Source organism: Emydura macquarii, unplaced genomic scaffold (assembly GCF_026122565.2).
Source record: "Emydura macquarii macquarii isolate MOO-44397 ecotype Brisbane River unplaced genomic scaffold, CSIRO-AGI_Emac_v2 contig_2422, whole genome shotgun sequence".
Classification (NCBI taxonomy): Eukaryota; Metazoa; Chordata; order Testudines; family Chelidae; genus Emydura; species Emydura macquarii.
The window spans coordinates 1,056,677-1,073,084 of NW_027132559.1; the positions used below are offsets into that span (position 1 = coordinate 1,056,677).

Sequence of the window (16,408 nt, forward strand, 5' to 3'; positions counted from 1 at the left end):
GGAAGGGGCCTCAGGAGGTCATCTAGTCCAACCCCCTGCTCAAAGCAGGACCAACCCCAACTAAACCATCCCAGCCAGGGCTTTGTCAAGCCAGGCCTTAAAAACCTCTAAGGATGGAAATTCCAACACCTCCCTAGGTAACCCATTCCAGTGCTTCACCACCTGAAGGGTTGGCTTAAGGGTTTAAAAAATGCGAATTTAAAAAAAAAAAAAAAAAAAAAAAATCTTGGAAACTGCTGATCACTGGGAAAGGTACATTCTGAGTCGTTAATCTATAAATACAAAATTAAAGGCCTTCTATTTTTATACTTAAATTTTCAGTGGATTAGTTTTTAGAAGATTTTAATTAGCCTATGTTCTATTTCCCTCTGCCAAGTATGGATTTTACCTTTCTGAGAAAAGAATGGTGTTTTGGAGACAAAGGAGAAGTTTAGAAAGTTTAGACCTGAAGTTAGACTCCCTACCTGTGTCTATTTTGTCCCTGCCTTCATGAGGCCAGTTTAGGAGACTTTTCTTTATTGGCTCACAAAGTATTAAATGCATGAAGTGAAGACTGCACATCTTATTCTTCAATAAACTACTAAAATAGTGGCATTACAATTGGCTCCTTTTATATTTGCTTTAATGACCTTTTTTTTTTTTGATCCTCTCAACATTAGAGGAATGGTAGATTGGCAAGGAATTATGTTTATCAAATACCTGCTAGAACCAGATTCCTGGAGAGATGGACACTATTATGTATACTTCAGAGGATGTTTCTAAACTCTGCATCTAAACTTTTGAAAAATGCCAGAGGAGAAATAAAAAATGCAACAAAGTGAGGATAGTAGATGTGAGCTCTACAGCAGAAGGATGGCTGTAATTCATTGAAAACAGGCACATCTGAGTTTATTTCAGTTTGTTTGAACTTGAAAGTACAAATGCACCTTCATATAATTAATGCATACTTGCAGCTCTAAAATTTAAACATGGTACTGAAATTCATCCAACCCTCCACTATAGAATATCAGTTAGCAGCATTCACAAAACTGGGAAAAAGGGAATTTTGGTTAATAAAAATACCTTTCCTTAAAAATACCCCAGGGTCTCTACTGCCCATACAAACTAGCTTAGATCTTGTTCTTCTTTTTAAGTATCATGTTTTTAACTAAGGGCAGGGAGCTAAAGTGGAAATATATCAATATTTTATTCAAAATCCCTTTTATGTGTTAAGACTGATTGTAGAGTACTCCCTTCTACCATCAGGGAAACAATTTAATGTTTTCAAGTGGAGTTGTGATTGACTGTAGCCCCTTAATAGTGATTGAGCAGGGTGATATAAATAAACCTGGAGCTGTGAATGGGTTTTATTTGTACGAAAGTTTCGTTTCGTTCCTGTAAATAGTTATAGCTCTGGCCTAAGTCAATCAGTTTAATCATTAGCTACCCTCTGTACAGGGCTGCCTGGTGTAGTGCTGTAATGGTCGGGTAAGTTCTGATCTGTCCTTTATACCCTTCCTTATCAAGTATAGGGCCTTCATATAAATGTTCCAATCCCTGCCTGCTACCCCCCGCCAAATGCCTTAGACTGGTGTCCTGGCTTTCCCGAACTCAAACTCGGGTGGTTTAGTTTGCACCGTGGTGGGGCTGGGCCTGGCCTCACCAGGTGCTGCTCTTGCAGGGGAAGAGTCGCGCCACTCCAACCTGCCCGAACAGCTTCAGCTGCTGCACGCTAGGGGGAGAGGGGCGGCCCCGTGGCAAAAGGTGAAGACAAGAGCCGTGGCGACTGGGGACGGGCACTTCCGCCAGTCTCCGCTAAGCAAAGCCGGGAACAAGGAGGGTCCCGGTCCCAGCCCCAGTGCTTGGTAAATAGCGCTCCTGGGGCCCGGCTCTTCTAATGGAAAGGGTCTGGCCCAGAGCCCTCCAGCTAGCGCCGGGCCCGGTTGGGGGCCGGAGTCCGCTGCGGGCGGGGGCGGACCCCCCAGGGGCGTCATAGTTGCCGGCCGGCGCCGACATCTCTTCTCCTCCCCCTCCCCCAGGCCGCGCCCGGATTGGAGGGAAACGGAGCTAGGCGGGGCAGGCGGCCCGTGCGTCCCGCCCCCTTCGCTGCTGCGCGGCGTCCCCCCGCCCGGCAGGGAGCGCTCACGCCCCGCCTCTTCCGCGCATATCCGGCGCGAGGAGAGCCACTTCCGGCCATTCAGTCGCTCAGTCGCGCCGTTTGTTTCACCGAGCGCCGGAGCGGCCTGGTCCGAGGCCTCCGCACCGAGCTCAATTTTTTTCCCTTTCCCGTTGCCGGGTTTGCCGCTCTGTGGTCCCGGCCGGCTGGCCTGACGCCCCCGCTCCGCCGCCATGAAGCTCGTGAGGTGAGATGGGCCCGGATGGAGGCGGATTCGGGGGGCGGGGGGCCGTGGCGGGAAAGGAGCGCGCGCGCGCTGGGCCGGAGCCGGGGCCTTCTCCCCGCTTGTCTCGCGCCGCCCGCGCTCGTCACCCCCGCCCCCTTCTCCCCGCTTGTCTCGCGCCGCCGCACCGGGCTCGGGCGACGCGTTTCACGGGCCCGGCGGGCGTGAGCAGCAGCAGCAGCGCAATGTTGCCTCCGGCCCCGCGCTCCCCCGCGCCGGTGCAGGTGCCGCCGCGTCGCCTGGTATCGGTTCCGCTCCAGCCCTACGGAGCCGGCCCCAAGAGCTCCCAGAGAGCCAGTGCCGGGATCCCCTTTCCCCCCACAGCGCGCACCGCTGCGCCGGAGACTTGGGGGTGGCGGGTCCCACTAGTCCCACCCGAGCCGGACCCAGCCCCACCCCCTTCTCTCGGCTGCTCCTGCCCCAAGCATGCCTATAAGGATCCTTCTGAAGCCAGGCATATGGCTTCTTCCACCCATGGTAGAGGAGGGGTCCTGGCACTTGGGTTGCACGCGTCTGGGTTCCGCTTTTAGCTGGATAGTTCTGTGCTGGTCTCTGACCTTTGTTCTCTGGTTGTGGCTCCATAGCTGTGTCCACTTCCTTCCTTAACCTGTAAATAAACATGAATCCGGTTATTGATGAAAGAAAGTGGCATCACCCAGTCTGGTGTCATGAGTATAGTATTTCCAGCATCTTTTAAAGCAGCCCTCCACAAGGTATGCAGTGATGGGGGGAATATGGAGAAGTTTGGCTCCCTTCTCATGCAGAGCTACTAAACTCCGCAAGAGAAGGACTCCCTTGTCCCAAGCTGCTCCACATAAAAAGAGCACTCAAGCATTCCCATCTGTCATATTTCTTTTTAAAAAAAATGCAACTAAGGGGAGTTACAATCATTAAAAAACTAAATTATTTTCCATTTTTTGGTACTTTTCATGTCTTGCACTTCACTCACCTTGTACAAATGAAAATAGATCTGATTGTTTTATTGTCACTTTCACTTTAGGGTTCATAAATGTTAGCACAGTGCAATGGTGTGTGGGCTACAATGACTGTTTAATGTAAATGGGTTACTTAACAATTACCTTTACCATTGACAGCTTTGTAAAACTGTTTATAATGCTTTGCTTCCAAATAAAGGTGTAGCAGAATTGTACTGGGTATGTTTAGGGATTCTTTGGAGCATTGTCCAATCAGGATGTTTAGCAAGGGTGCTATCTTGCACAGTTTCCACTAGATTTTTGTTGTTGTTGCAAAGCCTCAGAGTCCATACAGAATTACTTTTTTGGAATATTAGGAGGTTTCAGATCACTTCATACTTTGTGCAATATGTGTATGGCAGGGCCTGGGAGCAATAGGATGAGTTAAGGAAAGTGGTAGCACCTGATTTTCTCAAGTTTTGACAATATAAGATAACACATTTTTACAAAATATCTTCATCAAAACATTGTTCATTGTTTTCATGCAGTGCTTTAACATATTAGCTAAAGATGCTTTTTGAAGATTATTCATGTATTGTAATATTGGAATGGAAGTTCTGTTTTTCAACTACATTTTTATTTTGCAGGTTTCTAATGAAATTGAGTCATGAGACTGTGACCATCGAACTGAAGAATGGAACACAGGTGCATGGAACAATCACAGGTATGAGATTAAGGATGTTGGAAACTAAACAAGAAACTCCACTGTGATAGATAAATGAGTCTCCTTAAGAGAGGCATTTTGAGAAATATTTGGTGGCAAAAAGTTTATATTCACCTCAGAAGCCAGTAGCATTGGAAACATCAGTGTAGATTTCTTAATTATTTAGATGTTTGCTTGTGGTGAATATTCACACTATACATGTATCTTTAGATTAGTTGCCTGTTGGTGGTCTTACTGGCAGAATAATGGAGAAGATTTTAAAATATCTTTTAGCTGCCTTTAGTGCAGTAAGTATTTCTGCTTTATGGAAAGAGTTAATCACCGGGTTTGTTTTTTCCCTCCCTTGTGTTCTTTTATCCTCTCTGATCTTCCCATGCAGGTTTCTTTGTTGCTTTCTGCCTCTGCATGTGCTTTTCAATCCCTTAGTTCCCTGTGACTTGAATTTGCGGCTCATCTGCATTGTTCCCTTCTCCCACATTTTCATTGACATTCCTCTTGAGCTAGTAACTAGCATCTCTAGCCCTATTTATGTGGTCATTGGTTCCCTGGTGGGTCAGAAGGCCCAAAAGAGTGAAGTTTTGTGTGATTTTTATTAGAGATAATATCATTTGCAGCTCTAAATTTTGTGATAGCAGCTCTTTACAGAAATAGTAAAGAGCACAACTAGGATTTTAATTGGCATGATGATCAGAAATAGATAACTGAGAATAATTTATCTCCCCCACCCACATGCATTTTGAAAATGTGTATAGAATATTGCAAAATTTGATTCTGAAATTTAATAAATCAACATTAGACTAAGACTTCAGATTGGAATGACATTAGAAACAACCCTTACATTTAGGTTGCCTGACACACCTGATTTTCATTTTTTTCTGACTTTTTTAATGGTCTCTAACACTGCCCTTCATTACAGCAAGACTTTGACGTTTGGCAGAGATGTTTCTGGGATCCTCAAGCTGCCGTTTGCTGGCCCATGAAAATCCATGAAGATTTTTCATAGTTGTAAACCCCTGAAAATTTTTCTGCTGTTAAATTCATTAGTATTCACTAGTAGAGTGCACACACTGCCCTAGCATCTCACAGATGTATGCTATATATAACAGAACCAGATGGCTACATGCACACTAGATTTTTTTTTGCGGTTCTCTACTTTCCTGGCCCTTCTATCCCCCTATTAAAATCCCAGTTACCTAGGAAATACATAAAGCTGGGAACCAGTAGATTGTGAATGCTAGACTCGCTATTTCTACTGACCGTAATTCTGTGTCCTTCATAACCTTTATTGTTGAGTAAGGCCTTGCATCTCATTGAGAGGTTACACAAACTGGGAAAATAATCCAGACTGCTGAAATGGCAGACCCAAGTAGAGCTGGTTGGGAATTTTTCAATGAAACTGCTTTTCCTCAGAGAATTCCAGTTTGTTGAATCCAAAACTCTTTGCGGGGATATATCAGTTTAGGGCTCTCTCTCTCTCTCTCTCTCTGTTTTGTCCCAATACCAAAGGAGGATGTAGTTCATTGTTTCTGTCTGGTGTTTGTCCTCTGGTAGCTGATCTACAGAAGACAACATTACTGGTGCCTGCCCATGTAGTTAGTCTCTTAACTCAAATGCTAGAGAGCTGTGCTGAAGGTCCAGGGTTTATATATCGCTGATGACACATGATGGGTGGGGAGAGTGGTTGTTACAGGTGCTCATAATTTTTTTTTTCTGTTTAATAAAATCTAGGAAATTATATACAAAGAAAATTTGTTAAAATAATGTTAAGATTGCAAAGTTAGGTACTCATAGGTTAGGAAATGCCAAAATTAAGTTTTTCCGTTAATTTTGCCTCATTGTATGCACCACGATATGGTCTTTAATTAAGTTAAGTGATCATACACTTTTTTTTCTTGCAAGACCAGTGCTTAACTTCAGTGCCAGGATGAGAACTGCTCAGTGAATAAATCATGGCTGTGCAGTCAATGAGTCTTTTGGACTATTGTCTTGTTAGCTGAAGGGGAGAGAAGGTATTTAGAGAATGAGATAGGGGACTACAGGAAGAGAAAGGATGGTCTTGTGATTAAAGCAGTTGAATGCTAGCTAGGTGAATTGGATTCTGGTTCTGGTTCTCATCCAGACTTAGCATTTGATGCTGCACAAATCATTTAAATCAAACTTTTCACAGATAGCTACTAATTATGTGCCTCCTTTTCAAATGTAAATCTAGTAACAGGATGTCTTTTTGAAAATGGCATTGCATAGCATGCTAAAAGTAACCAATTTTTTTACATTTAGTCTTTCTCTCCCCTAAAATTTGTTGTCCCCTGTTGTGTTTCAGGAGTGGATGTCAGTATGAATACACATCTTAAAGCTGTCAAAATGACACTGAAGAACAGAGAGCCTGTACAGTTGGAGACGTTGAGTATTCGAGGAAATAACATTCGATACTTCATTCTGCCAGACAGTTTACCTCTGGATACCTTGTTAGTGGATGTTGAACCAAAAGTCAAATCCAAGAAAAGGGAAGCAGGTTGGTTTATGATTTTACCTGTGTTTTATTCCAGATTGCTAAGGGGGTGGTTTATTTGCTCCATAAATGAGTACTTTTATTGAATCTGCAGTAATCTTAGAAAATGTCTGGTTAGAACATTTTAGTTTCTGCGTGTGGGAGTTTGCTGTTTGTTTTTAAAGAATACTGCAGAAAAAAACAAAGTTTTGAGGTTTCTTATCCTCTAGCTGGAAGGTATTGGCAGCTTGTAGATATGATGTCTTGGTAGTGAAACTCTGTTTAAAGTTAACCTCAACACTCTTCTTAAATTCTGCATAAGTCTGAAATTATGTATATATGGCATCCTACGAGAGAAGAACTTTTTGAAGTTTGAGAAAAAATTAAACCAGTGAATCCTGAGATACAGAATGACTGGTATTTTGCTTTTGAAGTTCACTAGTGTGTTTGCCACATCGCTCAAATAGTTTGCACTAGGTTTTGTTTCTTAACCTCAATGAGAGCTAGTACAGAGGGGCTCTCCCACTATTCTAAGTGGATAACTGAAGAGTTTATGTGCTGCAGGGGAAAAATATGAACCTTTGGATTCTATACAATCTTTGAAGATCTTAGCATCCATGATTAGCCTGGGATGTTTTCAGATAGGCAGAGTTCTGGCTGCAACTCCCATCTACATCATATTTTCACACTACAGAGTTCTAATTTTTCCCTCAGACAAAGAATTCCCAAACAAAAAACTTTAAAATAGCATTAAAGTAGTAAATAGAGAACTATTAATTTAAAGCCACACTATTAAAACAAGAAAAATGTGAAAATGAGAATTTGTAGTTAAGGGTTCATAAACAACTTTACCTATGTGCCATGTCTTTATCCACTTAATAAGGATATGCTTATTTTAAAGCTTCAAGTGAAGTTATGTTAATTGACTGCAGTTGGAAACACGATAAATTCTGTGAATGGAAACAAAGTATGCTTGAAATGTTGGCCCCTTTCTTCCCCCTCCCCGCACATAGTAAATAAGATCCTAGTCTGGTTTGGTGAATGTAGTACTCTGAAGTCTCTGGCCTGTATGTATTACATGGATTGAATAAAGGTGGTAAGTGATCTGTAATGGAGTTTGGGATCTGTAATTTATATTAATAAGGTGACTGCAAGGCCTGGACAGTGTAGCTCTAGTTTCTGTAGGCACATTGATGGGGCTCTTCACAACATTGTGCGACTCCCCCACCCACTATGAATAATCTATTGACTAGGTGGGAAATTGAAATAGAAGTGGGTTACTTCTCTGGGCCAGTACGTGAAGGATAAGAGGCATGCTCTTGGTTACATTGGGGCGGGGAGGGGAAATTTAGGGCTCTGACTGCTGGGCAGGGGGGCCCTCGGGCAAAGGTGTTTGACTTCTCTTTTGTGGAGGGGAAGGGGAGCAGGGCTTGCCTGGCCTTTGGCCATCTGTGCATGGCAGGGCCTAGGGAGGGAGCACCACCTCCACCCCCTGACTCACCTCAGCAGGCCTTCCATTCTGTTGGGGTTGTGGGGAGTGTGCAGCCAAAAATTATAACTGGGGGGGTGAGCTCAAACAGTTTGAAAACAGCTTAGCGTGCACAGAGAGGGATAGCTAGGGGCTGTGCACGGGGAGGGGTAGCTTGGGGCTGTGTGCCAGGAGACCTTCCCCCTAGACCCCCGCAGTTGCTGCTCCCCAAGGACTCAGCTAGCCCCAGAGCTTGGTCCCTTCTCCTGGGCAGCTCTTACCTGTGGAAGCTGTCAAAGGGGGCTGGTAGCTAAGGGCCTGCAGCAACCCTGGGCAGCAGCAGCAGGAGATAAGGGAACACCACAGCAGCCTGCTCCATGGCACCAGCCAGAGCAGCAGCCACCTTGCCTCCGACCTGGACAGGGACGGGAGCTGGGGAAGATGAAGGGGTATGTGGAGCTGCCCCCAGGATTGCCCCGCTGTGGGTAAAACACTGCAGTTTGGGGGTGCAATGCCCTCTGTGCTCCCTTCCCCCCCAACACCACCCATGGGCTTGGGGCTTCAGCCCTGTGGGGAGCCCTAGGGCTTGGGGCTCCAAGCTTTAGCCATGCAGCTCCTGGCTTTCGTCCCACAGGGGGCGCTGGGGCTTGGAGCTCCAGGCTTCTGCTGTGGGACCTGCAGCCCCCTGCTGTGGACCCCGGTTGAGAATCACTTAACTGGAGAATCATCTTTGAGTCACATGTGTTTAATGGTGTCTTCTGGCCTGTACTGGAAACAAATGAGGTGTATTGTTTCTGACCAAGACATTGAGGTTGTGACATGGTGGGTAGAGTTAAAGTTATTGGAAACCTCAATCATTTTTGGAAATTGAGTAAGAGTAATTTCAGGATAATACACTTGTTCCTGAGTACCTCTGTCCATTTTTGTTTCTACTATCACTCCTGTTTTTTTAAATGTTTTTCTTTTTTGCTGTTGAATGATTTTGTCTAGAATGTTACTTAGAAAAATAGGTAAAGAAATTTAAACAGGTTGTGGGTTTTTTGTTTTGTTTTTTGAGCTGGTGGTATTCATTTCAGGTGGTTTGTGCAACTTAACTACAGAATTCCTCACTATTTGCGCAAATAAGCATTCAGGTGTTTTCAGTTAATATCTATTTGCAGCATAACTATTCACATTTTTCATTTATTAATAATTTCAGTTAGTGGTAAATGAACACTGAATTAATCTGCCAAGAAGTAGATATGGCTCTCTCGTGGGACACATGCTGCATGTTTGTGCTAGGTTCTGCTGCCAGCTGTGAAATCCTTCATTCCCCCGAATTATCTTACCAACATTTGGGGGGAGGAAGAAAAGTGCACTGTTATGTATTCCAAAATATTTTACTCTACGTTATGAACAGGTTTTTACAATATTACATAGATGAATTCATAAAATGTCTTGTTAAATATCCAGCTCAATTAATCAGAAACCACAATATGTATGACCTTAATATGTAATTAGAGCTATTTATTTCTATTTGCTAATTATCCATAATGTACCTCACTTATGTTTTATGAAGACAACCCCATTTTTCATACTTCCACAATACTTAGCCTATCAAACCATAGTTAAACATGCAATGCACCATGATTAGAATACATCTCTGAATGGTTATGGGATCAAAGGATTGATTACATGCCCAGCCCCCTTTTGGTAAAATTGAACTATACCTGATGATGGAATGTCATGAAGCCATATGATTGAGGCAAATTTATGATATATGTACAGCCTACCTTCCAATTCCCATTGCTTAAAAGAGTTAAAAGAGGCAAGTGCTTTTTGTATGGGACATGCCTTTTTTGAAAGCCCCTGCTTAATCAGATATATAAAATCTGTAGCAGGCATGTAGTAGAAAAAAGACTTGCTAACATAGTAGGTAAATTTGTTATGAATGTGTGAATAGGATCTCACTTACGTATTCTTTCCTATGCTGTATTACAAATCATTTAGATTTCCACTTTTCTTGAACTAAACTGTTACAGCCAAGAGAGAGCAAAATTTCAAAAGTGCTCAGCACCCAACATTTCTTATTGAAAACAACGGGAGCTTTGAATGATGAGCTCTTTAGAAAATATAGCCACTTTTTAGTTGCCCAAAAGGAAGTTGAGCACTTTTGCAAAATCTGTCCCTTCGCTTACACATTTTACACCTACCTTTGCCTGCTTTGATAACTTAGTAGCTATGGCAAAAATATGCTATATGAATAGGATGTGAAGCCCACCATACTGCAGCATCTTGTGTATTTAAATCCCAATTCCTGAATCATTAATTAGGCTTTATTCAGAGAGAGAGAGAGAGAGAGGATTTGTGTGAAACTTTCATATCATTCAGAAAGCTAATTATGGAATTATATCCCTTTGTTATCAGAAGTGAAACTGGAATTGATAAGAGAATTGTAAATTGTGCAGAAGTTGTTTTTGTTTTTAAAAAAGCAAAAAATCAAGTGCAAGGAAAATTGAAATAGGATAATAAAAACCAAAAGCTTTGGTGGATCTGAAGTTTGATAGCATTATCACAGTCTGGTATCCAATTACAAGTCCTGTATGATAAAAGACAGTGTATTTTATCCTTGATACAGCATGCACTTTATTTCATATAAACTCCATTCAGGTGTAAAAGTTAACTTGTTCTTTGTTTTGTTTTCTTGCTCAGTTGCAGGAAGAGGCCGTGGCAGAGGTCGGGGTAGAGGCCGTGGCCGTGGCCGAGGAAGAGGGGGACCTAGGCGATAACTTCTCACATACCACAGATACATGTTACAAAATTCTAAGCAGTCTGATATTTTTTGTACAGGTTTTGTTTACAGTGTCAGTTTTTAATAAACGTAAATGTGGAACAGTTGTGTCTTTTGTCAGTTAAGCCTTTAATGGGGTTTGTATTCACTGTATGCAACAATTGAGTGTTACTGCAGGCTAAGCATGCCATGTTATCTTTGTTCATGCTGTTCAGCCATGAGTGTCTTTTCCCAGTACATACTATAATTTCATCCCTTGCTCTCCTCTGACCACATAAGCTACTTGTTTTGTGTTGTAATACTGTTCAAACAAAATGAACCTTGCTTCTTCCTTTACAAGACACCTACCGTGTTCTATTAAGGTCACATAACGAAAATGTATATTTAGAGAACTTCTACCTTTTAAGTGTTGTCTTTTTGTTTAACATTGCTTTTCAGGGTGACCTCTTTTTTTGTAGTTCTTAGCAAAGAATAGTAAAATTCTACTATCTAATTGAAACTTAAAATGTAAAACTTCTTACAGAAAAGATTTCTCAGGGAAAAATGGTTCAGTTCTATAAAACATTGGAATGTGGCATCATAAGATTAAAATCAAAATACACGTCTGTGGGTGTGAACTTTGTTGAAGTTAGAGGCTTTTGTGTTGATGGCTTGTCCATCTATATCACAGATACATTTTACTACTTAAAGGTGTCCATCTATAAGTAATTCCCTAGAAAACAAGTACTGTATACAATTACATAGTGGAACTTGATATTTACTTCTGTTGGACACATCAGACTAGACACAGCTTATGCATAAACTTAAGTTTGTTTGTTTTTTTTTGTTTTTTTTGCATATTGGCCTCCTTTACCTCAAGGCACAGATACGTCCTAGCAATTTTTTCTTTCTAATAGCAAAGACTGTCACATTCAAATTACAAAACTTGAGAAGTCTAACTACATATGTAACTTCAAGAAAACCACTCATGTACATGCATACTATTTTGAAGAGTAATTTCCAGTATTTCAGTTACAAAAGAATTTGTTTTCATATAATTGATGCTCGTTGTTTTAAGTAGTCAGTACTACAAAATGAGAGCAGCCTAACATCAATTGTCATTAGTCAGTAATACTTGGTAACTTGTGCTAAGTGGCTTTTTGTGAGCTGCCCTTCTTTGTATATCACTTAGTGAGACCTTCTCAAAGCTTCATCTGCTACAGAAGAGCTTTTTGAACCACTGTGGGAGCTGCCAAGAGCACTTCATGGTAAATACATCACCCAAGGTTCTGCATCTCTATAAATAGTTGCTACAAATAATAGTTGCTGTGGTCTCCAAGATGCATAGTTATTGCAACCGTTGATAAAGTTTTTGTGAGTCCAGTTATGAACGTTCATGCACGAATTGATACATTTTTCTTCAGTCTCTTCGTAATAAAAATTATTAATGCACCTAGTGGTATACACATTGTGGATGCAGCCACAAGCAGTCCAATAACTGCCAGGGCATAACTTGGATAATCTTTTGTAACCAGCTGACCCTGCAAATGAGACAGAATATTAGCATGAAGCAACTATAGCCTTCTTTGTAACTTACTATAAGAAATGAGATCTTTTATTACCCCAGAAGTCTTGGATCTTTAATTTTTGATGGCTGGCAATGAGCTTAAATTTATGCACAGTTTTTCTAGAGAACAAAGTTAAGTTATAAAGCAGGTATTTGCATGTAGAGGTGATCAATATACCTTGATGTAAATATCAAGGATTAGTATGGACTGTCACTTCGAGATCACTCATGTTAGTCCCTGAGTTTGCTATGCACAAAACATAGTTTTCTTGTTCTTACTAAAACTTACTGTAGAAAAAGAATCATGAAACCAGTTATAGAATGTTGTTTACACAATGGGTTGAATCCTACAGCATTTTGTATTTTAGCCATGGCAAGTGGGGAGAGAGAACCTATAGGACTTCAGCCTAGGTCAGTAGTGACTAGATTTGAACTACCACCGTGAGCCAAGTTACTAGTGGAGGGCTCTTTATGGGCTACACAAAAGAAGTGAATGGTTTTATGTCAGTTCTCACATACTTCCCAGGATAGACTATTGCCTCTGTAGTTTGAACAGAGGCCACAGCCTGAACAGTCATGGAGACAATTACCCTCATCCCTAGATATATACCCTAATGGATGGGGTAACTAGCAGTGTTGCTGCCTGTGCTGCTTGATCTGTAGATGTTGTGGTTATTACTCCCATTAAGAGTAAGAGCTTTTAAGAACTCTAAGCTTCTGGAAAGGTTTTTTAAAATTGTAGGGTATGCCTATTCTAAACATGATATTAGTGTGGCTCATTTCACTTTCTAAATGAGAGGAAGATGCTATTTTATGAATAAAAATATGAGTTTAGAATAAGCCCTTCCCAGATTACAGATGCACATCTCTAAAGCACTCAGCTCTCAACCAGTCAAAGTGAAGATACAAGGTTTTCCTGTTAGTGCTACTGTAAAAAGCATAAATGTGTGGAACTCAAGGTTTAGTGGCATTGAGGAGCTAAAGTGATTTTAAAAAGACACAACTTCTTTTTAAATCTAAACTGTGGCTGCAGTTCCATTCCTACAGCATGGCTGTGTCTGTCTGTGGGATTTAAGCTACTCTCTCTCTCCCATTCTCAATGGGATTATCTAAATTCCAATTATTCTGCTAATTCTCCCTCCTCTTTTAAATGGTTTCCCTTATCCTCTCTGATCCCCCACCACCCTGTAAGAGGCTTCAGGTGATGGATAGTCATCTCATTCTGGCCTTGAATGAACAGCTGTGACCAACACTAATCAATAAGGGATGCTGTTCAGGAGTGCTGTATGTGTGCCCTGAGTGCTGGGCACACTATAGCTGACTGCTCTCACCTTTTGTGATCTAGGAATCCAGCTCAATTATATAATACAACCCAAAGCTGCCATGTAGCTGTTCAGAGCTTTGTTATAAACCTATTATTTTCCCATAATGTAATTTGTGCTTAAGTAGAGAAACTGACTGGAGTCCTGCATCTTGCATTCAGCAGTGCTGTTTAGGTTTCTCTGAACACTTAAAAGTGTTCTTTTGTCCCTTCTCACCTGGTGGAAGTTGGCAGCAAGCAGCAAAGCTTATCAGTCCAGGGATGCAAGTAAATATTTGTTACAGTTTAACATTAAATAGTGAGAAATGTTAGTGCTTCTATAAGCTTTTGACCTACTTTGAGAGGCCAAATTTGTCACCAGAAACCTCTCTGACATGGCATAAATGTTTTCATTCTTGCTGTACTGGAACCTATGCTGTTCTGCCACCAGCAGAAACCCACACCCTTTCAGATACCCAAATTAGCAGTGGCATGAAAAACTACAAATCTGATTATTACTTTCCTTTTAATAACATAAAGGGAACATGTCCTGGAATGTTATGAAATTCATATTTGCTTAAGGAAATCAAATTGTTCTTTCTCTGGGATACACGTATACTTATGTGCTTTTGTAAAACATGTATTATGCCCACTTAAGGAGAATGAATCTGATTCTGAATCATTCTGTTGTATGTCTAATGAGCAAGTAGGAGCTTTATTCAAAGTATTGAAAACCTTTTGGTCTTTTATGAAAATGTAATTTCCTATTCACAATAGACCACTTAATAGACCACTTTATCACTGCTGTTTTTATTAATTTGTGTTTGTTCAAAGTATCACAGTGATATTTTGATATCTTAGATGAAAGCTTTATTATTTGTGTGAGGATTAGGGAATGCAGCTGCTTCTCTGCCTTGCATTAAAATTAAAGACCCATATCAGGTCCAGATTGAAACCTGCTGTGTGAATTTTCAGCAGGTGCAATTTGAGCTGGCTTCCCTCCACCCTTTTAATATGCTGTTAGATTCCCTAGTCCAAATAGCAAGAAGGGACTGGCAATGAAACCAAGTAAGTAAAATAAATACCTCTGTGGCATCCCATGCTTGGTACTGCAGTGTCCCTGAGCGGATGTAGTCAGTGAGGTAAAATATAAACAAGCTTATAATTAGCACAGGACTGGCAAAAGCCCACATTATTTTCCAATACCAGTTTGGTTTATGTCCGATCATTAGGTGAAGGTCTTTTTCAAATCTGTTTAAAAAAAATTAAGTTTGTTGAACTATGCTGCTAGTGTTAGTGTAGATTATGCATTAGTAGATGAGATATTAGGAAAAACTTCCTGCCTGTGAAGGGTAGTTAAACTCTGGCATAGGCTTCCAAGGGAGGTTGTAAATCCCCATCACTGAAGATTTTTAAGAACAGACTCAACAAACTCCTGTCCAGGGATGGGCTAGGTTTACCTGGTCCTGCCTCAGTGCATGGCCTAAATTTTGATGACTTCTCGAGGTCACTTTCAGCCCTCCATTTCAATGATTTAATTCCTCATTGTATTGCTTGGCTAGGAAAACTCAGATAAATGCCATTGGGCCCTACATTAGGAAAAAATGCGTTTAGAAAGATACAAGGCAAAAAGGGCTATAGGGGCTTTCTAATATGTAGGTCATAGAGATTAATGTGTGACTCCTGTTCACAAGTCCTACTTGAGTATGTTCAAATAATACCATGTACCTAGCTGCTCTGCAACTATAAAGAACCAAATCTGCCTGTAGGAAAAATGCTGAGTAGGAAAAAGTGTATGTGGCCAGGCAAAATGTGAGCTGACAGAGACCTAACTGCAGAGAATTTTACTTGCTAGAAGCATCTGCTCAAGTCAAAAGGTACTTAGTTTGTACTTAGAAGAAGTTAGGTGAAAAAAGAAAGAGAGAGAGAGCTAAAGAAAAGCAGGTAGAAAAATGTTCAAACACTCCCCCCCACACACCCATGCCCCAAACAAGTGCAGAAAGTTTCAATATTAGGTAAAAAAAAAAAATGCTTTGGTGCTGTTACCTGGTGGGATAGGAAAAAGATTATGGCTCTGGCAGACATGCTTAAGTAACCCATGTGGACAAAACTGACTGCAAACTTTTATTTTAAACCTATGGGAAAGTATGTTTTTGGCATATGCAGTATCATGTGAAAATGTGTGGAGAAATACGAAGAGTGGGAAATCACATATTTGGTCCCACATTTTGTAGAATGATGTAACACATGAACTGTGAGTAGTAAATATGTTTATATTTTTTTTTCATGACTTAATATGATTAAAAAAATTTGGACAGGTGATAAGTATAAACTTAACATACCAAAGGGTGTCCACGCACACACACATACGTGCCCTGCTGGCCCTGTACTTACAGAACATGTCTGCTTGGGCTTTGCACAGATGAGATCACAATGCTTTTCTCTGCAGTTACCAGCTTTTCTTAGGCCTGATCTGTGTTCTTGCAAGCATCACGCAGTGCTCTGAGGCGTGCCATTGACTTGAATGGGGCTGTGCATGGGAAGGGGTTGCAGGCGTAAGGCCCTCAAACACCAAGGTGGTTTTCCTCTGAATGGATGGGTCTGACTAAACTCTTCCCACCCAATACTCCCAGGGAGCTAGGGTGACCAGATGTCCTGATTTTATAGGGACAGTCCTGATATTTGGGGCATTTTCTTATATAGGCGCCTATTACCTCCCCCCCTCCCCCCCAAGCTGATTTTTCACACTGGCTAGCTGCTCACCCTAGCAGGGACACGCTGCATGGATCACCAGCCAGGGAGCGCAGTTCCCAGAACTCA

At 41.5% G+C, this 16,408-nt stretch overlaps 2 protein-coding genes across 5 annotated transcripts in view; one reads left to right on the top strand and one right to left on the bottom strand.

The window, feature by feature from the left end:
* Positions 1 to 2,172: 2,172 nt before the first annotated feature.
* SNRPD1 (small nuclear ribonucleoprotein D1 polypeptide) lies at positions 2,173 to 10,846 on the top strand. Its single transcript, XM_067561739.1, has 4 exons — positions 2,173 to 2,342; positions 3,940 to 4,016; positions 6,337 to 6,528; positions 10,664 to 10,846. Exons 1-4 carry the CDS (start codon positions 2,329 to 2,331, stop codon positions 10,738 to 10,740), a joined length of 360 nt encoding a protein of 119 aa, XP_067417840.1. The 5' UTR covers positions 2,173 to 2,328; the 3' UTR covers positions 10,741 to 10,846.
* Positions 10,847 to 12,033: 1,187 nt separating this feature from the next.
* The window catches only part of SLC6A20 (solute carrier family 6 member 20), a 30,421-nt gene continuing 26,046 nt past the window's right edge, over positions 12,034 to 16,408 (bottom strand). For all 4 annotated transcript variants that reach the window (XM_067561738.1, XM_067561736.1, XM_067561735.1 and 1 more), the window contains 2 exons: positions 14,674 to 14,839; positions 12,034 to 12,262 (listed from right to left, as the gene is read on the bottom strand). In XM_067561738.1, coding sequence (XP_067417839.1) covers positions 12,116 to 12,262; positions 14,674 to 14,839 — 313 coding nt within the window. In that variant the 3' untranslated portion in view covers positions 12,034 to 12,115. The remainder of the gene's footprint in view (positions 12,263 to 14,673; positions 14,840 to 16,408) is intronic.

What these genes read in the sequence shown, in the direction of transcription:
- SNRPD1 (XM_067561739.1), top strand. An exon ending in GGTGCATGGAACAATCACAG is followed by an intron (nt 4,017 to 6,336) that starts GTATGAGATTAA and finishes GTTGTGTTTCAG; the next exon opens with GAGTGGATGTCAGTATGAAT. An exon ending in ATCCAAGAAAAGGGAAGCAG is followed by an intron (nt 6,529 to 10,663) that starts GTTGGTTTATGA and finishes TTTCTTGCTCAG; the next exon opens with TTGCAGGAAGAGGCCGTGGC.